Source organism: Oncorhynchus clarkii, chromosome 20 (genome assembly GCF_045791955.1).
Source record: "Oncorhynchus clarkii lewisi isolate Uvic-CL-2024 chromosome 20, UVic_Ocla_1.0, whole genome shotgun sequence".
NCBI classification, from domain to species: domain Eukaryota; kingdom Metazoa; phylum Chordata; class Actinopteri; order Salmoniformes; family Salmonidae; genus Oncorhynchus; species Oncorhynchus clarkii.
Genome location: NC_092166.1, coordinates 23,880,331 through 23,903,981, shown reverse-complemented (window position 1 = coordinate 23,903,981; position 23,651 = coordinate 23,880,331). Strand labels below are relative to the sequence as shown.

At 43.3% G+C, this 23,651-nt stretch overlaps 1 protein-coding gene across 1 annotated transcript in view; it reads right to left on the bottom strand.

Moving 5' to 3' along the window:
• LOC139376105 (contactin-associated protein-like 2) overlaps positions 1 to 23,651 on the bottom strand; it is a 70,514-nt gene that overhangs the window by 36,379 nt on the left and 10,484 nt on the right. Inside the window, exons 2-10 of the mRNA XM_071118294.1 lie at positions 20,066 to 20,176; positions 17,648 to 17,841; positions 16,246 to 16,393; positions 14,846 to 15,049; positions 14,216 to 14,400; positions 8,400 to 8,543; positions 6,916 to 7,174; positions 6,492 to 6,641; positions 5,852 to 6,014 (exon numbers count right to left, since the gene is read on the bottom strand). Coding sequence (XP_070974395.1) covers positions 5,852 to 6,014; positions 6,492 to 6,641; positions 6,916 to 7,174; positions 8,400 to 8,543; positions 14,216 to 14,400; positions 14,846 to 15,049; positions 16,246 to 16,393; positions 17,648 to 17,841; positions 20,066 to 20,176 — 1,558 coding nt within the window. The remainder of the gene's footprint in view (positions 1 to 5,851; positions 6,015 to 6,491; positions 6,642 to 6,915; positions 7,175 to 8,399; positions 8,544 to 14,215; positions 14,401 to 14,845; positions 15,050 to 16,245; positions 16,394 to 17,647; positions 17,842 to 20,065; positions 20,177 to 23,651) is intronic.

Below are 23,651 nucleotides of genomic sequence, written 5' to 3'. Positions count from 1 at the left end.
TCTGCAGTCCAACTCATCCCAAACAATCTCAACTGGGTTGAGGTCGGGTGATTGTGGAGGCCAGGTGTCCGGTATGCGTAAATAGTTGTAAAGGAGTCAGGTGCTGGAGAGCAGATATGGTGTAGCCAACGGAGCCTTTTATTTTGGCGAACCAAAAGCACACGGTAAAGTGAACATGAAATAACAATACGGGTTAACATAACCCAGTGCAACAGACTAACGTACGCAATACATGAAACAGAATAAACAATACCACACAAAGACATGAGGGAAACAGAGGGTTAAATACACACCACATAATGAGGGAAATGAGAACCAGGTGTGTGGGAAAACAAGACAAGACAAATGGAAAATGGATCGGCGATGGCTAGAAGACCGGCAACGTCGACCGCCGAGCACTGCCCGAACAAGGAGAGGCATCGACTTTGGCAGAAGTCGTGACACCAGGTGTAATGAGTATGATGGGGGACAGAGTGCTGGTTTCAAGCGCAGGGTGCAACAGGTGTTTATTAGTAAAGGACCACAGGAGGAAGCAGGTAGCTGTGTCCAGGGGTAGGCAGAAGGTCATACAAAGGGACTCCAAAAAAGTAACAGTACAGACAGGGAAAAGGCTAATATCGTAGTCCGGGAGATCAGGCAAGAGGTTGATGACAGGAAATCTGGTAGGTAATAGGCAAAAAGGCTTCGTTAGTGAGGATGGCCAAAAACTACGATACACGTGAGGACTAACACAGAAATAAACAGAGCTTCGAATAGTATATGTACAAAACAAACATACCTCACAATGATGGGGTGCAAAGAACTGAACTAAATACTGTATGTAAATGGAATACAGGTGTGTGAACAGGTGATCAGAATTCAGGTGATTGGGATCTGGAGAGTGAGATGCATTTAGGGGATCTATGTGTTGGAGAGTGTGAGTTGGAAGCAGACGTTATACCAGGTCATCTGATGCAGCACTCCATCACTCTCATTCCTGGTCAAATAGCCGTTCCACAGCCTGGAGGTCTGTTGGGTCTGTTGCACCCCCACACCATCACACCTCCTCCTCCATGCTTCATGGTGGGAACCACACATGCAGAGATCCTCCGTTCACCTACTATGCATTTCAAAAAAGCACTGCGGATGGAACAAAATAATCTCAAATTGGACAGATTTCCACCGGTCTAATGTCCATTGCTCATGTTTCTTGGCCCAAGCAAGTCTCTTATTCTTATTGGTGTCCTTTACTAGTGTTTTCTTTCGCAAAAATTCGACCCTGAAGGCCTGATTCACAAAGTCTTATCTGAACAGTTCATGTTGAGATCTGTTACTGTCTGTTACTTGAACTCTGTGAAGCATTTATTTGGGCTGAAATCTGAGGTGCTGTTAACTCTAATGAACTCTGGGTCTTCCTTTCCTGTGGCGGTCTTCATGAGAGCTAGTTTCATCATAGCGCTTGATGGTTCTTGCGACGGTACTTGAAGAAACTTATAAAGTTCTTGAAATGTTCCATATTGACTGACTTTCATGTCTTAAAAAAATGATGGACTGCCATTTCTCTTTGCTTATTTGAGCTGTTCTTGACATAATATGGACTTGGTCTTTTACCAAATAGAGCTATCTTCTGTATACCACCCCTACCTTGTCACAACACAACTGATAGGCCCAAATGCATTAAGGAAAGCAACTCCACAAATTAACTTCTAACAAGGCACACCTGTTCATTTAAATGCATTCCAGGTGACTAACTCATGAAGCTGGCTGAATACCAAGAATGTGCAAAGCTGTCACCAAGGCAAAAATCTCAAATATTGTCACGCCCTGACCTTAGAGAGCCGTCATATTTCTCAATTTGTTTAGGTCAGGGTGTGATGTAGGGTGGGCATTCTATGTTCTATTTTTGTATTTCTTTGTTTTGGCCGGGTATGGTTCTCAATCAGGGACAGCTGTCTATCGTTGTCTCTGATTGGGAACCATACTTAGGCAGCTCTTTTTCCCAGTTAACTTTGTTTGTGGCACTAATGCCCTATAAGCTTCACGGTTGTTTTTTCGTTTGTTGTTTTGTTGGCGACATTTTGAAATAAAAAGGAAAATGTAAGCTCACCACGCTGCACCTTGGTCCACTTCTTTTGACGGCCGTGACAGATATAAAGTGTATTTTTATTTGTTTAACACTTTTTTGGTTACTATCAAATCAAATTTTATTTGTCACATACACATGGTTAGCAGATGTTAATGCGAGTGTAGCGAAATGCTTTGCGTTCCTAGGTTACTACATGATTCCATGTGTGATTTCATAGTTTTGATGTCTTCACTATTATTCTACAATGTAGAAAATAGTACAAAATACCTGGAATGAGTAGGTGTGTCCAAACCTTTGACTGGTACTTTATGTTTGATACCACAGTGTGGTGAATGGTAGGGTCTATCACTTTATCACTGTACTAGTTCATTTCCAGGTCAGGGACCCCCTACACCTATGTGTCGGTCACAGTGTCTCCCCAGACGCCCAACGTTAAAAGCATTAAACCTGCTGGTGTGATCAAAGGGCTGTAGTAACATGAAGTTCCAATTGAAGGTAGGTGAATTCCCCCTGGTAGCATTGTTTAGACTGAGGATATCACCACCACAATTCTGTAAATATGCATTTATTTCTATTTAATGCGAGAGAAAATCTGGTGTATCGGATTAGCGTTACCATAATACTGTATGGTTCGTCGTTGGGAGAAAGAGGACCAAGGTGCAGCGTGGTAAATATTCCATTATGACTTTTAATGAAAACGAATACTCAAACAAAACAACAAAACACGATAAACGAAACAGTCCTGAACGGTGAAATAAAACACAGAACAGAAAATAATCACCCACGATGCACAATAGAAAACAGGCTCCCTAAATATGGTTCTCAATCAGGGTCAACGATTGACAGCTACCTCTCATTGAGAACTATACCAGGCAAAACACAGAAATAGCAAATCATAGAAGAACTAACATAGACAACACACCCAACTCACGCCCTGATCATCCTAAAACAAAGACATAACAAAAGGTCAGAACGTGACAGTACCCCCCCCCCCCCCCCCCCCCCCCCAAAGGTGCGGACTCCGGCCGCAAAACCTGAACCTATAGGGGAGGGTCTGGGTGGGTGTCTGTCCACGGTGGCGGCTCTGGCGCGGGACGTGGACCCCACTCCACCATAGTCCTTGTCCGCCTCTTAGCCCGCCTACGTGGCCTCTTTAGAGCGGCGACTCTCGCCGCCGACCTAGGACTGGGGACCCTAGCCACGGGTCCCGAATGGACGGGAGACTCCGGCAGCACCGGACGGACGGGAGACTCCGGCAGCACCGGACAGGCGGGAGACTCCGGCAGCTCCGGAGAGAAGGGTGATTCCGGCAGCACCGCCGTGGCGGGCGATTCCGGCAGCTCAGGACAGACGGGAGACTCCGGCAGCTCAGGACAGACGGGAGACTCCGGCAGATCCGGACTGGAGGGAGACTCCGGCAGATCCGGACTGGAGGGAGACTCTGGCAGATCCGGACTGGAGGGAGACTCTGGCAGATCCGGACTGGAGGGAGACTCTGGCAGATCCGGACTGGAGGGAGACTCTGGCAGATCCGGACTGGAGGGAGACTCTGGCAGATCCGGACTGGAGGGAGACTCTGGCAGATCCGGACTGGAGGGAGACTCTGGCAGCGCTGGACAGGCACCTGTAGGGAGGAGACGGAGAGACAGCCTGGTGCGGGGTCTGGCGCTCTCAAGCACCGAGCCTGCCCAACCCTACCTGGCTGAATGCTCCCCGTAGCCAGGCCAGTGCGGTGAGGTGGAATAGCCCGCATTGGGCTGTGCTGGCGAACCGGGGACACCATGCGTAGGGCTGGTGCCATGTACCCCGGCCCAAGGAGACGCACTGGAGACCAGATGCGCTGAGCCGGCTTCATGGCACCTGGCTCGATGCCCACTCTAGCCCAGCCGATACGAGGCGCTGCTATGTACCGCACCGGGCTATGCCTCTCACGGCATAACACTGCCCGGTCCACCTCTCTCCACAGTAAGCACAGGGAGTGGGCTCAGGTCTCCTACCTGACTTAGCCACACTCCCCGTGTGCCTCCCCCAAGACATTTTTGGGGCTGCCTCTCCTCTTCCTTGACCGCCGTGCCAACTCCATTCTCCGGTATCCCTCCTCACATTGTTCCAGAGAATCCCAGGCGGGCTTGGACCACCTCTCTATTTCGTCCCATGTTGTAACCTCCTCCAGATAGCGCTGCTCCTTACCACACTGCTCGGTCCTTTGGTGGTGGGTGATTCTGTAACGTTCATCGTTGGGAGAAAGAGAGGAGGACCAAGGTGCAGCGTGGTAAGTATTCATTATGCCTTTTAATGAAAACGAATACTCTAACAAAACAACAAAACAAGATAAACGAAACAGTCCTGAACGGTGAAATAAAACACAGAACAGAAAATAATCACCCACGATGCACAATAGAAAACTATATATGGTTCTCAATCAGGGACAACGATTGACAGCTGCCTCTGATTGAGAACCATACCAGGCCAAACACAGAAATAGCAAATCATAGAAAAACTAACATAGACCACCCACGCAACTCACCATACTAAAACAACGACATAACAAAATAATTAAGGTCAGAACGTGACAAATACATAAGCCAAATGAACCACACATCAAGAGTATTCAACCATAAATGGATCTATCATACATACATACTACACAAATCTCCCTAGAATAATAATCAAGTTTGATTTGACGTCTGATGGTAAAGCTGAGATCCGCATTAGGCGAAACAGCGTCACAGGCTCTATTATTGTTTTGTTTTTGTTTTTGAAAAGGAGGATATGAGCATTGAGCAACGTAATATATATATATATATATATATATATATATTCACACTCTGCTGTTCTATTGCATGTGCAGTGATGTGCAATGATTGTCTCAAACAGTGTTTGTTGTTTGAAGTAATGTCTTTGTAATATTGCAAACAGACGTGGCAGTTTCACCGCAACGGATTCCAACTTCAAGATGAAAACAAATCCGCATGACTTTCTTTAACTTTTCTGAAAATGTCTTACTCTGACATTTCAAATGGTGTCGTTAACAATTCCGGAACATAAGGTTGGATTAATGGGATCTACAGTTTGACTCCTAATCACTAGCGGAGAATAAGAAACAGAGATAAGATTCCATTTATGAACCAGAACCATGTGTTGGAGTGAACCCACATACTGTGAGAATGAATTTAATTAGTTTATCCGGATAAGAATGTTAGCGCATATCCATATTTTGAGTAACCTTTCGGTGAAATTGCATTTCCATATCTCAGGAGGAGCAGTGCTTTTCCACTTCATGGTTTTAATGAGCTTAGCTTTGGGGATGTGCGCCTGTGTGGCTGTGTGCTTGTGTACGCGTGCATTTACCAGCAGGAACACAGAGATTGCACACTAAGACATCCTATACCAAAGCCTTGTGTGATCCGCTGATCCCCGCCTCTCGCTGTGTCCCTGTGTGAGACCTAAGGGGTCGAAACGTATCAATAAAATCACCTGGGAGCATGAACAGCAGTGTGTGGTATTTTCCTTTTCATTTTCTCTGTGTGAGATGCCTGCTTGGTCTTCATACTCACCTCTCACTGAGAGACAAAGCCTCTCGGTCCACACGATGATGTAGTTGGTGGGACCCGTGCTGCCTTTTTGAATAGACAGTGCGACGCATGCCCAAGAAGCAGGTAGCCCCTCAGGTAAGGTTATAGCTCGCATTTATACTTTTACTTTCATGATCAACAGCAAAGAAAAAAGTCTGGTTTGAATAAGTCAGCTAAGCAAGGGAATGGTATAAATGGTATAAAATATTACCTGTCTATGATGGCACACATATCCAGACTGACATTCTCAAAGGTTCCCATGTTGCCTTGCTCTACAGCCACCAGGTCAGCGAGCTGGTCGTCCACGTGGATCAACTGCATACAGCCCTGGAAGGAGCGCTGGGCAGGGGGCGTGTTGGTACGCAGGAAGTAGCCTACAGGAGGACAACAGGAAAAAGGTACAAAAGTTTTTCATATGGTCAAGACGCTTTCTGTTTGAAAAGTAAAGTTTCGAGACACAGTTCAGGTATTAAGCAACATTAATTATATGAGCATTGTGTTTTGGTTTAAAACATTATGGAGCTTTCATTCAATATTTAATACACCCTCTTAAAGGCAACTACAGTACTTCAAAGGCAATCAAAACACAAAGACAACAAAAAGGCAACCAATCAAAAGTAACAAAGAGGATTTAATGACAAAGCCTGCCATCAAACACACACAAAAAAAAAACATGTGCAATCAACAAATCACAATAGTGTTTGTCAGACTGAATTAAGGAAAATGTAATAATGAATAAGTATGTGCCAAAGCCCATAACAAGGGCTTATACATTATAGAACAGAACCATATACCGGTACAGAGATATATGTACTGTATATGGCTCTGTTATAAGCCATCTCTGTAAGTACCTCCAAAGTAGTATTGTCCCCCTGTTCTGATCTGAATGGGAATGACCGTTCTGACAGTGGATGCCTCGTCACCATCAATGGTCAGCATGGCGTAGTTCTCCAGAGCATGGAGGTAGACGTTGTGCCACTGGCCGTCGTTGAGCCCCGAACCTGAACAGAGACCACAGACAGAACAATATGGCTTTATGAATCAGTCAAGGTGGGTGATGAGCAGACAACTGCAAATACTGAAACATCAGAAAAACAACTAGAAATTCTGAGAAAGACTGAGAACACAGGGCCTAACAGACAGAGCTTCAGCTACGGAAGACCCTCATGGGGAGGGCCTCCCCAAATTGATAGAGAATGAATTAATGAAGGGAGGGGAGGGTCTTTGGTCTAAATGAACACATTAGCCAGCATGGCCGTACTAACTAAACCATACCTGAGGAGATGTCTATACGTGTGTTTTTCTTCTGGGCGACGTTGATGTAGACGGTGACTTTTCCCTCTGTGAGGCCCACCTCCACCACGCCATCAGCCAGGGCCGTGTAGAAGAGCAGGCCGCTGGGGTTCCACGTCCGGAAGGACAGGCTGACCGACAGGGTGTCGCTGTCCTGCAGCCCCGGGAGACGCAGGAAGCTGGTGGCGTTGAAGAACACAGGGAAGGAGTGCGTCTCGCTGCAGGAGAACGTCAGGTTCCTCTGTAAGGGGGATAGAAAGTATGACAGCAAACAGTTATACAAGTTAAGGCAGCTTTCCCTCTTGATTTAAACTCAAGACATTAGCACAACCATATAAATATAGTTAGCATCAGTGGAGGCTGGTGGGGGGGATCTATAGGAGGACAGGCTCATTGTAATGAGCCATTTATTCCATTCCAGCCATTACAATGAGCCCACCCTCCTATAACTCTTTCCAGCAGCCTCCTCTGGTTAGCATATATTTTGCATAAGAGATACATCAGAAAACCTAAAGTGCTTTTTAGATGTAAATGTTGGGGTTTAATGCATTGGAAAATGCAAGCGCCTGCATTATTTCCAACACAGAAAAACACTCATCATACAGCACTTGACTAAAACCGTTTTGGTCTGCTCTCCTCATCAAAGCTGATCTTTCTCCCTCTACTTGTGCTGAAAGCAAAGCATGCAATCCAACACCAAGAAACTTTGTGGATATCCCACAGTTTGGTAAACCCATTTGCTCACAGAAAAAAAACAGGGCTAAGAGGCACATAAGAAGTGAAATCAATAACAATGGTTAGATCCATACTTTAGTGCAGTAATGGCTCACACACCATCACACACCATTGACAACAGAGCAGTAATTGCTTTAAACCCTATGCTGAGGGCTTCTGAAGCTTGACACATTTATTGGGTTCAATCCCATTGCATGGAATACTTTTATTCAGCATATTACTTCTAAGAAATGTATTTGTTTTCCGACATCATCACCACAAGGTAAGAGTTTCTTCACTTCTGCACTCATAGAAAAAAGGGTTCGGCTGTCCCTATAGGATAACCCTTTTTGGTTTCAAGTAGAACCCCTTTGGGTTGCATGTAGAACCCTCTGTGGAAAGGGTTCTTCACGGAACTCAAAAGAGTTCTACCTGGAACCAAAAATGGTTCTTCAAAGGGGTCTCCTACGGGGACAGCCAAAGAACCATTTTAGGTTCTAGATATCACCTTTTTTTTCTATGAGTGTGATTTATAGATGCACTAAAGCCTGTTTTATTAGCGCCTCAGTGAAAAAGGCAAATTATTTTGAATTGTATTGCAGTGAGGTGTTGTGTCACTGGCCTTTCCAAATAGGTAATCACAAATACATGGCTGTTCCTAACGTTTATGTTTTCAAGGTCTACTAGTGAATCACAAACCAAGTAGTAAAGATGACACTCAGGTATACAAAAAATGACAGAAATGTTCTTACAAAACTTGAAGTATCAATTTTCTTTCTCTTGACCAGGTTGGTAATGTTATCTCCGTTGTAGGTGATGCCCTCCATGCAACCAACAAAGTTCTCCCTGCCTCCCGAGCTGGGCTTGGCAGAGACAGGCATGCCTCCAAAGCTGATCTGGAGGACACAGAAGGAGAAGAGGAAATGGGGTCAAGTTTTAGTTGAAGAGGCTCGGCAGCAGGAGCCACATCTCAGAGCCATTTGTCGCTTTGAATCAAATCAATACAGCAGCATATATCCCTTCAGGGAATATATTGGTTTTCACTTGTGCCTGATTGCATTAATCTCCACTTTATAATGAGTGTATGGTGTTGTGTTTTTTCCCTCTCCTTCCTTGCGGAGGCAAAGTAATTTCCTTCAGTATCGCACACTGATAATTACACAGACAAACCTAAAAGTTAAGTTCTGTAATCACAGGGGAGCCACAGTACAGAGGGTTTGCTCTGACTTAGCATCTGTGAACTAACACATCTTCACACAGACTTCCGAGTAACATGACTCACAGGAACTCTCATAGAGATAACCAGGACAATATACAATACATATGTAGGGATGAAGAGAATAAGCAATATACAGTGTGGTCCGAAATTATTGATACCCTTTATGAAGTTTAGAAAAAATGACTGTAAAAAAACGAATTCAAACACTGAGCTATAGTTTATGCCAAAGAAATTGCAAAAGTATATTATTTTATACAAATACAATTTCTCAAGAGAAAAACATTTTGTTTAACAAGTAATACTTTTTTCCCTCCAAAAGGTAGGGATCAAAATGACTGACAACCCTGTTTTAATAACTTTCAAAACCACACCTTACGAGGATAATGGCACTGAGCCGTTTTCTAAAATGTTTAACGAGTGGTAGGCTTGATTACCAACAACGACGAGACGGCCTACAGGGAGGAGGTGAGGGCCCTCGGAGTGTGGTGTCAGGAACCTCACACTCAACGTCAACAAAACTAAGGAGATGATTGTGGACTTCAGGAAACAGCAGAGGGAACACCCCCCTATCCACATCGATGGAACAGTAGTGGAGAGGGTAGCAAGTTTTAAGTTCCTCGGCATACACATCACAGACAAACTGAATTGGTCCACTCACACAGACAGCATTGTGAAGAAGGCGCAGCAGCGCCTCTTCAACCTCAGGAGGCTGAAGAAATTCGGCTTGTCACCAAAAGCACTCACAAACTTCTACAGATGCACAATCGAGAGCATCCTGGCGGGCTGTATCACCACCGCCTGGTACGGCAACTGCTCCGCCCTCAACCGTAAGGCTCTCCAGAGGGTAGTGAGGTCTGCACAACGCATCACCGGGGGCAACGCATCACCTGCCCTCCAGGACACCTACACCACCCGATGTCACAGGAAGGCCATAAAGATCATCAAGGACATCAACCACCCGAGCCACTGCCTGTTCACCCCGCTATCATCCAGAAGGCGAGGTCAGTACAGGTGCATCAAAGCTGGGACCGAGAGACTGAGAAACAGCTTCTATCTCAAGGCCATCAGACTGTTAAACAGCCACCACTAACATTGAGTGGCTGCTGCCAACACACTGACACTGACTCAACTCCAGCCACTTTAATAATGGGAATTGATGGGAAATGATGTAAATATATCACTAGCCACTTTAAACAATGCTACCTTATATAATGTTACTTACCCTACATTATTCATCTCATATGCATACGTATATACTGTACTCTATATCATCGACTGTATCCTTATGTAATACATGTATCACTAGCCACTTTGTTTACATACTCATCTCATATGTATATACTGTACTCGATACCATCTACTGTATCTACTGTATCTTGCCTATGCTGCTCTGTACCATCACTCATTCATATATCCTTATGTACATATTCTTTATCCCCTTACACTGTGTACAAGACAGTAGTTTTGGAATTGTTAGTTAGATTACTTGTTGGTTATTACTGCATTGTCGGAACTAGAAGCACAAGCATTTCGCTACACTCGCATTAACATCTGCTAACCATGTGTATGTGACAAATACAATTTGATTTGATTTGAGTTAGAAAACACATTGGGAGGGATCTTAGATCATTACAGAGACTGAGATGGCCATTGCAAAATGTTGATTTTGTGGCCAATTAACCACTTCTTTGTGGTTTTTGATGTGTGCTTGGGGCTCTTGTTTGCTGGAAGATCTACTTGTGGCCAAGTTTCAGCCTGGCAGAGGCAACCAGGTTTTTGGCCAAAGAGTTCTATTTTCATGACATCAGACCAAAGCACCAGTTCCAATCCATGCCAATGCCATATAGCAAACTCCAGCCGTTTACATTCGTTGGATGACAAGAAAGTAGATTTCTTTAGCCGTGCACACCAGTGGTGGGTTTGGTGTCGAAATTAGAATATATGAGCAAAAAAGAACCCCATATCTACTGTAAACTATGGTGGTGGATCTTTGATGTTACGGGTCTATTTTGCTTCCATCCACGACCCCCCTATTTGGAGGACAAAAATAACTTGGTTTTTACAGCTTTTTCTTTTTTGTTACATTTACACTACCGTTCAAAAGTTTGGGGTCACTTAGAAATGTCCTTGTTTTTGAAAGAAAATCACATTTTTGTCCATTAAAATAACATCAAATTGATCAGAAATACAGCGTAGACATTGTTAATTTTTAAATGGAATATCTACATAGGCTTACAGAGGCCCATTATCAGCAACCATCACTCCTGTGTTCCAATGGCATGTGGTGTTAGCTAATCAAAATCAGCACAACAGTTTTCAGCTGTGCTAACATAACTGCAAAAGGGTTTTCTAATGATCAATTAGCCTTATAAAATTATAAACTTGGATTAGCTAACACAACGTGCCATTGGAACACAGGAGTGATTGTTGCTGATAATGGGCCTCTGTGCGCCTATGTAGATATACCATTTTAAAAATCTGCCGTTTCCAGCTATAATAGTCATTTACAACATTAACAATGTCTACACTGTATTTCTGATCTATTTTATGTTATTTTAATGGACAAAAAAATGATTGTCTTTCAAAAACAAGGACATTTCTAAGTGGACCCAAACCCAAACCTTTGAGTGGTAGTGTACATTCTACACACATACATTGTACTTTTTTTTACACAGTAGTTACATAGCAAAAATATATGTATTTGATATAAATTACATCTGGATAGATAGTACTTAATCACATCCGGTATATATTATGTAAAGTGTCTTCAGTTGTAACTATTATCCTGGGGCCCTTGTTAAGGTCAACAGCATCGTGATCTTTACCCAGTACCAGGACATTTAAGCCAAAAAGCTGGTTGCCTCTGATAGGAGGCTGAAACTTGGCCTCAAATGGATCTTAAAGCAATGTAATAGCCCCAAGCACACATCAAAATCCACAAAGAAATTGTTAATTGGCCATAAAATCAACATTTTGCAATGGCTAATTCAGTCTCCAGACTTGAAACCCTTTGAAAACCTGTGGTTTGAATTGAACGAGGCAGTCCGTAAGCACAAACGAAAGATATCAAGGATCTGTAAGGATTCTGTAAGGAGGAATGGTCTAATATCCCTCCCAATGTGTTCTCCAACTCATAAAACATTTTAGAAAAAGGCTCAATGCCATTATCCTCGCAAGGTGAAGTATTGAAAGGTATTGAAAACAGGGATGTCAATAATTACTTGTTAAACAAAATACCTTCTCTGAGCAGCTGTATTATTATAAAATAATATACATTTTCAGAGTATACAATATAGCTCAGTATTTGAAGTATTTATTTTATAGTCATTTGTGCATCTTTATCAATGGTGTCAATAATTTCGACCCCACTGTATACAATACAACTACATAATGTAGGGAGGGATGCGAAGAGAGGAACATAGACACCACATACGACTCTATAGGAAGAATTAAGAAATGAACTAAGACGATACAGTGCCTTGCGAAAGTATTTGGCCCCCTTGAACTTTGCGACCTTTTGCCACATTTCAGGCTTCAAACATAAAGATATAAAACTGTATTTTTTTGTGAAGAATCAACAACAAGTGGGACACAATCATGAAGTGGAACGACATTTATTGGATATTTCAAACTTTTTTAACAAATCAAAAACGGAAAAATTGGGCGTGCAAAATTATTCAGCCCCTTTACTTTCAGTGCAGCAAACTCTCTCCAGAAGTTCAGTGAGGATCTCTGAATGATCCAATGTTGACCTAAATGACTAATGATGATAAATACAATCCACCTGTGTGCAATCAAGTCTCCGTATAAATGCACCTGCACTGTGATAGTCTCAGAGGTCCGTTAAAAGCGCAGAGAGCATCATGAAGAACAAGGAACACACCAGGCAGGTCCGAGATACTGTTGTGAAGAAGTTTAAAGCTGGATTTGGATACAAAAAGATTTCCCAAGCTTTAAACATCCCAAGGAGCACTGTGCAAGCGATAATATTGAAATGGAATGAGTATCAGACCACTGCAAATCTACCAAGACCTGGCCGTCCCTCTAAACCTTCAGCTCATACAAGGAGAAGACTGATCAGAGATGCAGCCAAGAGGCCCATGATCACTCTGGATGAACTGCAGAGATCTACAGCTGAGGTGGGAGACTCTGTTCATAGGACAACAATCAGTCGTATATTGCACAAATCTGGCCTTTATGGAAGAGTGGCAAGAAGAAAGCCATTTCTTAAAGATATCCATAAAAAGTGTCGTTTAAAGTTTGCCACAAGCCACCTGGGAGACACACCAAACATGTGGAAGAAGGTGCTCTGGTCAGATGAAACCAAAATTGAACTTTTTGGCAACAATGCAAAACGTTATGTTTGGCGTAAAAGCAACACAGCTGAACACACCATCCCCACTGTCAAACATGGTGGTGGCAGCATCATGGTTTGGGCCTGCTTTTCTTCAGCAGGGACAGGGAAGATGGTTAAAATTGATGGGACGATGGATGGAGCCAAATACAGGACCATTCTGGAAGAAAACCTGATGGAGTCTGCAAAAGACCTGAGACGGACAGAGATTTGTCTTCCAACAAGACAATGATCCAAAACATAAAGCAAAATCTACAATGGAATGGTTCAAAAATAAACATATCCAGGTGTTAGAATGGCCAAGTCAAAGTCCAGACCTGAATCCAATCGAGAATCTGTGGAAAGAACTGAAAACTGCTGTTCACAAATGCTCTCCATCCAACCTCACTGAGCTCGAGCTGTTTTGCAAGGAGGAATGGGAAAAAATGTCAGTCTCTCGATGTGCAAAACTGATAGAGACATACCCCAAGCGACTTACAGCTGTAATCACAGCAAAAGGTGGCGCTACAAAGTATTAACTTAAGGGGGCTGAATAATTTTGCACGCCCAATTTTTCAGTTTTTGATTTGTTAAAAAAGTTTGAAATATCCAATAAATGTCGTTCCACTTCATGATTGTGTCCCACTTGTTGTTGATTCTTCACAAAAAAATACAGTTTTATATCTTTATGTTTGAAGCCTGAAATGTGGCAAAGGGTCGCAAAGTTCAAGGGGGCCGAATACTTTCGCAAGGCACTGTATATACATTGCAAAATGTATATATTGCAAAATGTATATATAAACCAGGGTTGGGGTCAATTCCATTCCAATTCCAGTCAATTCAGAAAGTAAACCAAATTCCAATTCTACATTTTTTCCTCATTGAAAAACATTGAAGAGAATTGGAATTTCAGTGTACTTCCTGATTTGACTGAAATTGAAATGACCACAACCCTGATAGGGAGGGATGCGATGGGAGGAATCACTAAGACAATATCCAACATAACTGTAGCCTACCTCATAGTCCAGGTCAAGATGATCAAATTCCCCGTTGGTGCGGAAGTGCTGTGTGTGGCGATCCAGGGTAAAGTTGACATTCCGTCGGTAACGCTCGATAATTACAGAGTGCCAGTGGTCATCATCCAATAAACTTCCGCTTGTCACAGAGGTGTGTCCGAGGATGGAGCCGTACTGATTGCTGCCTGAAGTTTACAAGACATAAACAGACTTTATTAAGAAAATGCTTAAGGGGAAAATGTTCCTATAAACAACAGGCTGACATAGTGAGATAAAAATAGTACAAATTCTAATTTGTGAAGGCTACTGTGATAAATAAGTATCTTGTTGACAACAACTAATATTCAAATCCATCAAAAAGAAATAGAAGTATAATGCATAATGCATAAGGGCCAGTCATATTAGGAAATACGCAGGAATTTTATCAAGTTTCATCAACTGATCTAAGTAGCCACCATAAGAAGCTAAATTATCAGCGATTATAGAACACTAGGTGTGCGTCCCAAAAAGCACCCTGTTCCTTATATAGTGCACTGCATTTGGTCAAAAGTAGACGACTAAATATCGAATAGGGTGCCATTTTGGATGCACACAGGTACCCCATAGACAGGATTGGAAATGGTCCATTACCCAGGTTGATCATGAGCAGTAGTTTGGATCTCTTCAGCTCCAGACTGATATAGTCTCCTTGCTGTCCTTCCCCGTGCAGGAGCACACCGTTACTGGCTGTGGTCTTAAACTTCAGGGAGATTACATCCTTCAAAATCTTCATCTTCTTCATCTTGAAGCGGTAGGAGATCACACCCTGGCCTTCGAAGTTGATCACATCCGCCCCTGAGGTCACCGAATGGTGATAAAGGATACAGAGCTTAATATTCCCTCAATTACTGTACCTCTACTGTCATATGTCAAGGCTATTCACAGGATGTGTTAGAGGGGTGTTAAGAAGAAAAAACAAGTCCTTTAGAGATCACCTACTGCAATCACAAGCGATGTAAAAAAGTGAGGCAGCTTATACGTATTTTCTCTTTTTATAATTGGAGGAACAGAACAACTGAGGGAGAAATGACTCAAATGCTCTAAGACATATAACCCTGGCTGCAAAGACTATTCTGTCTGTTGAGATGTGCCAGCTTACGTGCCTAGACAGCAGCATGGCGGCATTGTGATATCACCCTGCGGCAACTCTCTCCTTTCAAAGGTGCTTTCATCTTTTTACCCTGATTTAACCGGTCAGGGGGCTCAGAACACTGACAGTCCTGTAAGCCAGCCCTATCGGTGAGGTGGCAGGAGAGGGCCCTGCTCGGTTACATCTATTTGCTGTTCAATCTTAGGGTTGTGGATGGAGTATATGCAGTAAGTAAGGACAAGTGCCACGGGGAACTGGACTGGTCAAGGACTAGGGCAAACAAGTTTCTCACGGTCAGCTTTTCCTGTCTATCAGATTCAACAGCGTGTAATACAGTATAGGATGGATACAGCAAAGGGCTGTGTGGCTGGGGACTTTTTAAAGCGTGGCATGCGCACGCTTTGAAGGAGGGAATTGATCAGTCAAGCTTGTTTTTCTGTGGTACATGGTAACAACAGAAACCAGCCAAGGAAAACTAGCTGTTCTCTATCTCCTACTCTATCAAAAACCTGTAGCTGTGAATTTGGCTGTTGGCATGGAGAGCAGTAATCTAATTATTTCAACTCAATTAATGTATTTTACTGAGCATATTAATACGCTCCCCTGACAAATATGACATATGATACCTAGATAATTAAACCTTCAGTCTTACATATTAATTAAGCCCATTTTGGCCAACACCTGATTATTCTAATATTTTCGTCATACAGAAATGATCCGAACTGCACGCAATAAAGTCACTTTTCAAAGAGATTCCTTGTTCCATGCTCCTTGTTCAGAGATTCCTTGTTCCATGCTCCTTGTTCAGAGATTCCATGTTCCATTTCTCTGGTTAATAAAGGATTGCAATAAACTAATACAGTAGCATGAGATTGTGCATGGATGTTTGCTATTCACTCACAGTAAGAACAGCCATAGACCTCCACTCGCAGGCCAATCCTCCCCTCTTCGCTCCACTCCAGTGGGATGATGCGCACGTAGCGTGTTATGACTGCATGCTGCAGATCATGGCGGACCACACTCTCACTGTTGGAGTTGCCAGAAAATGCCTGGGCAAGCAAACAAAAACAGGATATTTAGGTTCCATATCCTGAAGCCTAGCTTTTCATTTTTTATTGAGTAGGTACACTACATGGCCAACAGTATGTGGACTTGCTTCAATTCAGCCACAAGAGCATTAGTGAGGTTGCGGACTGATGTTGGGCGATTAGGCCTGGCTTGCACTCTGTGTTCCAATTCATCCCAAAGGTGTTTGATGGAGTTGAGATCAGGGCTCTGTGCAGGCCAGTCAAGTTCTTCCACACCGATCTCGAAAAACCATTTCTATATGGACCTTGCTTTGTGCACGGGGGCATTGTCATGCTGAAACAGAAAAGGGCCTTACCCAAACTGTTGCCACAAAGTTGGACGCACAGAATCGTCTAGAATGTCATTGTACGCTATAGATTTAGGGAGGGGGGCCTAGCCCGAACCATGTAAAACAGACCCAGACTATTATTCCTCTGCCACCAAACCTTACGGTTGGCACTATGCATTGAGGCAGTTAGCTTTCTCCTAGGATCTACCAAACCCAGATTTGTCCTTCGGACTGCCAGATGGTGAAGCGTGATTCATCACTCCAGAGGACGAGATTCCACTTCTCCAGAGTTCAATGGCAGTGAGCTTTACACCACTCCAGCCGGAGCTTGGCATTGCGCAGTGATCTTAGGCTGCTCGGCCATGGAAACCCATTTCATTAAGCTCCCGATGAACAGTTCTTGTGCTGATGTTACTTCCAGAGGCAGTTTGGAACTCGGTAGTGAGTGTTGCAACCAAGGACAGACGATTTTTACACGCTACGCGCTTCAGCACTTGGAGGTTCCGTTCTGTGATATTGTGCGGCTTACCGTGGCTGAGCCGTTGTTGCTCCAAGACATTTTCACTTCACAAGAATAGCACTTACAGTTGACCAGGGCAGCTCTAGCAGGGCAGAAACTTGACGAACTGATCTGTTGGAAAGGTGGCATTCTATGACGGTGCCACGTTGAAAGTCACTGAGCTCTTCAGTAAGGCCATTCTACTACTAATGTTTGACTATGGGAATTGCATGGATGTGTGCTCGGTTTTATTCACCTGTCAGCAGCGGGTGTGGCTGAAATAGCCAAATCCACTAATTTGAAGGGGTGTCCACACACTTTTGGCCATGTAGTGTACCTCTTTGATACATCATCAATGTCTAATGGACTCATTTGAAAGGACAGATGCGACTCTCTCTTTAAACTAAAAACTTTGTTATTTCACTTTGGTTCAAATCATTGACTCACCCAAATGTTGCCATCTTGTAGATATGGTCTCCAGTTCCTTCCTGTGTCACTGTACAGGAGTCTGTATTGCATTGTCCAATCAGAGCTGCTGTACCTGCCCTGTGTGGCGATGGAGGTGACCTGCTTCCTGGTTCCCAGGTCCATCTGCAGCCACTGGTAATGATCAGTGTCCACAGGAGACCAGCCTCCAGCACCTAGGGTTGAGAGAGACAATTAAACCAGCTCCATAACCTTGTATAGCCAACTCTAACCTACTTGCAAATCATTTTATTTGCATGTGTCTTCCACACACAAATCTTAAACTATTTAACATAAACTCAGCAAAAAAATAAATGTCCCTTTTTCAGGACCCTATCTTTCAAAGATAATTCGTAAAAATCCAAATCATTTCACATATCTTCATTGTAAAGGGTCCCATGCTTGGTCAATGAACCATAAACAACTAATGAACAGGGCACCTGTGGAACGGTCATTAAGACACTAACAGCTTACAGACAGTAGGCAATTAAGGTCACAGTTATGAAAACTTAGGACACTAAATCAAATCTAATTTTATTTGTCACATACACATGGTTAGCAGATGTTAATGCGAGTGTAGCAGAATGCTTGTGTTTCTAGTTCCGACCATGCAGTAATATCTAACAAGTAATGTAACAATTTCACAACAACTACCTTATACACACAAGTGTAAAGGAATGAATAAGAATATGTACATAAAAATATATGGATGAGCGATGGCCGAACGGCATAGGGAAGATGCAGTAGATGGTATAGAGTACAGTATATACATATGAGATGAGTAATGTAGGGTATGTAAACATGATATAAAGTGGCATTGTTTAAAGTAGCTAGTGATACATTTATTACATCTAATTTTAATTATTAAAGTGGCTAGAGATTTGAGTCAGTATGTTGGCAGCAGCCACTCAATGTAAGTGACGGCTGTTTAACAGTCTGACGGCCTTCAGATAGAAGCTGTTCTTCAGTCTTTAGGTCCCAGCTTTGATGCATCTGTACTGACCTCGCCCACTGGATGACAGCGGGGTGAACGGCCTCCTATATGATACCAAGATAAGGCCTTTCTACTGACTAACACCAACAGAAAGATGCCCAGGGTCCCTGCTCATCTGCGTGAACGTGCCTTAGGCATGCTGTAAGGAGGCATGATGACTGCAGATGTGGCCAGGTCTATTAATTGCAATGTCGGTACTGTGAGACGCCTAAGACAGCCCTAAAGGGAGACAGGACGGACAGCTGATTGTCCTCGCAGTGGCAGACCACGTGTAACAACACCTGCACAGGATCGGTACATCTGAACATTACACCTGCGGGACAGGTACAGGATGGCAATAACAACTGCCCGAGTTACACCAGGAATGCACAGTCCCTCCATCAGTGTTCAGACTGTCCGCAATCGGCTTGTAGGCCTGTTGTAAGGCAGGTCCTCACCAGACATCACCGGCAACAACGTTGCCTGTAGGCACAAACCCACCGTCACTGGACCAGACAGGATTGGCAAAAAGTGCTCTTCACTGACGAGTTGCGGTTTTGTCTCACATGGGGTGATGGTCTGATTTAGGTTTAGCATTGAAGGAATGAGCGTTACACAGAGGCCTCTGGAGTGGGATTGATTTGGAGGTGGAGGGCCCGTCATGGTCTGGGGCGGTGTGTCACAGCATCATCGGACTGAGCTTGTTGTCATTGCAGGCAATCTCAATGCTGTGCGTTACAGGGAAGACATCCTCCTCCCTCATGTGGTACTCTTCCTGCAGGCTCATCCTGACATGACCCTCCAGCATCACAATGCCACCAGCCATACTGCTCGTTCTGTGCGTGATTTCCTGCAAGACAGGAATGTCAGTGTTCTGCCATGGCCAACGAAGAGCCCGGATCTCAATCCCATTGAGCACGTCTGGGATCTGTTGGATCGGAGGGTGAGGGCTAGGGCCATTCCCCCCAGAAATGTCCGGGAACTTACAGGTGCCTCGGTGGAAGAGTAGGATAACATCTCACAGCAAGAACTGGCAAATCTGGTGCAGTCCATGAGGAGGAGATGCACTGGAGTACTTAATGCAGCTGGTGGCCACACCAGATACTGACTGTTACTTTTGATTTTGACCCCCCTTTGTTCAGGGACACATTATTCAATTTCTGTTAGTCATATGTCTGTGGAACTTGTTCAGTTTATGTCTCAGTTGTTGAATCTTATTATGTTCATACAAATATTTACACGTAAGTTTGCTGAAAATAAATGCAGTTGATAGTGAGAGGACGTTTCTTTTTTTGCTGAATTTAGAAACATCAGTATCCTCTGCTCCTACGTGGCAAACAATATGTGAGTGAAGTGAATGAGACTGCGGCTTAAAATAATCACCAGAGATGATCAGAATAAAAGCTTAGGGTTTCAGTTGTTAATACCTCCTCTCCTGTTGAGCTTTGCGTATCCAGCCCCATATCCACTGGAGTACACAGAAGAGCTGGTAAAAGCTGTGTGAGAGAGTGGTGTGGCCAACGCTTCATCACATTTCCCTGGAGGGCAACACAAAACACAGGATACAGACAAGGGGAGAATGAGTCATCGTCTCATAAAACGACACTTCAGCATGTTGTAACAACTTATTTGAGTCAGTGTTATTTTCTTCCTTATAATTGTATTTTACATTACTTCATATACTGCTCAAACATAGACAGAGAGCATTATATGTATTGGAGAGACGTTATGAGAAACGTCCATGAGACGTCTTCCCATTCACACCCTTTTCAATAACAGTTCCTTGGTGGTAATGATTGGAAGCCAAATGCCATTCAATATAAGTACAATACGTCTGTCCAATGAATATGGCAAGGACAATTTCTGTCTGGTTTCCTGACCATTTTGGTTATTATTGAACACATCAATAGCAATACATGAATAGCTTAGCATCTAACCTTCAGCCTGTTATGTTCCTGGTAGACACTTTTGATCTTGATTGATAGACACACTCAATCTTAATGAATAACTTTCCATAGACTCCAACAGACTCTTATCGCAATTTGTGCTGATGACTCAGTCTTGCTTGGCTACAGAGGTCAAGGGTTAGAATTCGGGGCTGCATTTCAGAACTCTCTTCACACTCTCTACAATCTAATTAACTAGAGGCCTCCAAATCAACACGCACCACTCATGTTTAAATGGAGCTGAGGAGGTCAACATCATTTCCAAAAGTCAATTAGCACTCTTGAATCTGTAGCCATAAGCCAGATACATTTTATAGACTTCAAAAACAACTGTGTGGACTTCAGGAAAGGTTACACAGCGCCCTCACTACCTTTAATGATGTAGCTACCTCCTACCTGCTAACTTGATCTAGAAGAACTAGCTGTATAACTCCTCTGTATAACAATTCCTGAGGTTTCCCTATATATCCAACCCTGCTTGGTAAATAACATGCAGGAATTGTGTCAATATTTCCCTGTGCAATCACAGACTATGAAATGACCAGTAAACATTGGACCAAAGTTATTGTGGGGAACTGAATCACCTGCATTAATAATGTTGCTGGACAGCTGAGTACCTTCTGAGTTACATAGATTGTTTGTTACTATCCCTTCATTTGCCTCGAATAACATTTAACAGAAAATTGCTTCTATCAACGTGTCTGCCCTGACTGACAAAGAAGGAACGCTTGCTATTTGATGGAAACATGAAAGAAAAAACAAACAAGTAATTTGCTCTTTGTATTTTGACAGGTGAAGAGGGAATGTAGCGCCTCACAACATAAAATAAGGTATCAACGCAACAAACACTTTCTAAGACCCAAGAAATCAGGCAATTCTTGGCGTATGAAAACTTTGGTCTCCAAGGGAGTTGAAAAACATTGCCAGAAAATAACCCCCTACTTTCCAAGACACATTTTGTCAACAACTTTTTGAGAGAAGCACTTGAAAGTACAAGGAGAACACTAATCACGATACTGTAGCTGTGGCATTAGGATGTTTTCTTCACGCCAGATGTGTCATCTGCTGAGTATTGATGGAGTTTTACTCATCATCTGAGTGCAAATATTGTGCTGTGTGCTCACACTCACACTCTCGCTCACACATGGTGCGGTAGGCCTGATCACCAGTGATGATGAGACAGCCTACAGGGAGGAGGTCAGTGACCTGGCAGTGTGGGGCCGGAACAACAACCTCTCCCTCAACGTCAGTAAGACCAAGAAAGGGGGTGGGGGGCGAGCACACCCAAAACCACATCGACATGGCTGTAGTGGAGCGGGTCGAGAGCTTCAAGTTCCTTTGATTCCAAATCACTAAACATATGAAATGGTCCATGCACGTACAGTCGTGAAGAAGGCATGGCAGCGCCTCTTCCCCCTCAGGAGCTTGAAATTGTTTGGCATGGGCCCTCAGATCCTCAAAAAGATCTACAACTGCACAATTTAGAACATCTTCACTGTGCATCACTGCTTGCTATGGCAATAGCACCGACCTCGATCGCATGGTGCTACAGAGGATGGGTGAGGACATCCCAGTACACGACTGGGGTCGAGCTCCCTGCCATCCAGGACCTCTATATCAGGCGGTGTGAAAGGAAGTTCCAGAAAAACATTAAAACTCCAACCGCACAAGACTGTTCTCTCTGCTTCCGCACGGCAAGTGGTACCGGTGCATCAAGTCTGACACCAACAGGCTCTTGAACAGCTTCTATCCCCATGCAATAACATTCCTAAATAGCTATTAAAAAAATGGCTACAGGGACTATATGAGTTGAGCTTTGTATTTGACTCTTAATTTTGACTGTCTCTATGCATACTCACAGGGCCCTACATACTACGCACACTGATACTTCAACACACATACAAACACTCTATCATTAACTCACACACATAATATGCACATACATTTATACTGACTCTACACACACCCACTCACATACAATCATCATATACGCTGCTGCTACTCTGTTTATCATGTATCCTGTGGCCTAGTTACCTTAACCCTATACATATCTACCTCTATCGATACAGTATCCTTACACATTGTAAATATGGTTCTGGTACTGACCTTGTATACAGTACCAGTCAAAAGTTTGGATAAACCTTTTTTTTTTTTTTACATTGTAGAATAATAGTGAAGCCATCAAAACTATGAAATAACACATATGGAATCATATAGTAACCAAAAAAGTGTTTTAAAAAATCAAAATATATTTTATATTTGAGATTCTCAAACCCTTTGCCTTGATGACAGCATTGCACAATCTTGGCATTCTCTCAACCAGCTTCATGAGGTAGTTAGTTACCTGGAATGCATTTAAATGAACAGGTGTGTCTTGTTAAAAGTTAATGCAGTCATGTTGTGGCAAGTCATGTTGTGACAAGGTAGGGGTAGTATACAGAAGATAGCCCTATTTGGTAAAAGACCAAGTCCATATTACGGCAAGAACAGCTCAAATGAGCAAATAGAAATTACAGTATCATTAATTAAGACATGAAGGTCAGTCAATACGGAACATTTCCAGAACTTTTAAAGTTTCTTCAAGTGCAGTCTCAAAAACCATCAAGAGCTGTGATGAAACTGGCTCTCATGAGGACCGCCACAAGAAAGGAAGACCCAGAGTTACCTCTCCTGCAGAGGATAAGTTCATTAGAGTTACCAGCCTCAGAAATTGCAGCCCAAATAAATGCTTCACAGAGTTCAAGTAACAGACACATCTCAACATCAACTCTTCTGAGGAGACTGCGTGAATCAGGTCTTCATAGTTGAATTGCTGCAAAGAAACCACTACTAAAGGACACCAATAATAAGACGATACTTGCTTGGGCCAAGAAACACAAGCAATGGACATTAGACTGGTGGAAATCTGTCCTTTGGTCTGATGATTCCAAATGTGAGATTTTTGGTTCCAACCCCCGTGTCTTTGTGAGACGCAGAGTAGGTGAACGGATGATCTCTGCATGTATGGTTCCCACCGTGAAGCATGGAGGAGGAGGTGTGATGGTGTGGGGATGCTTTGCTGGTGACA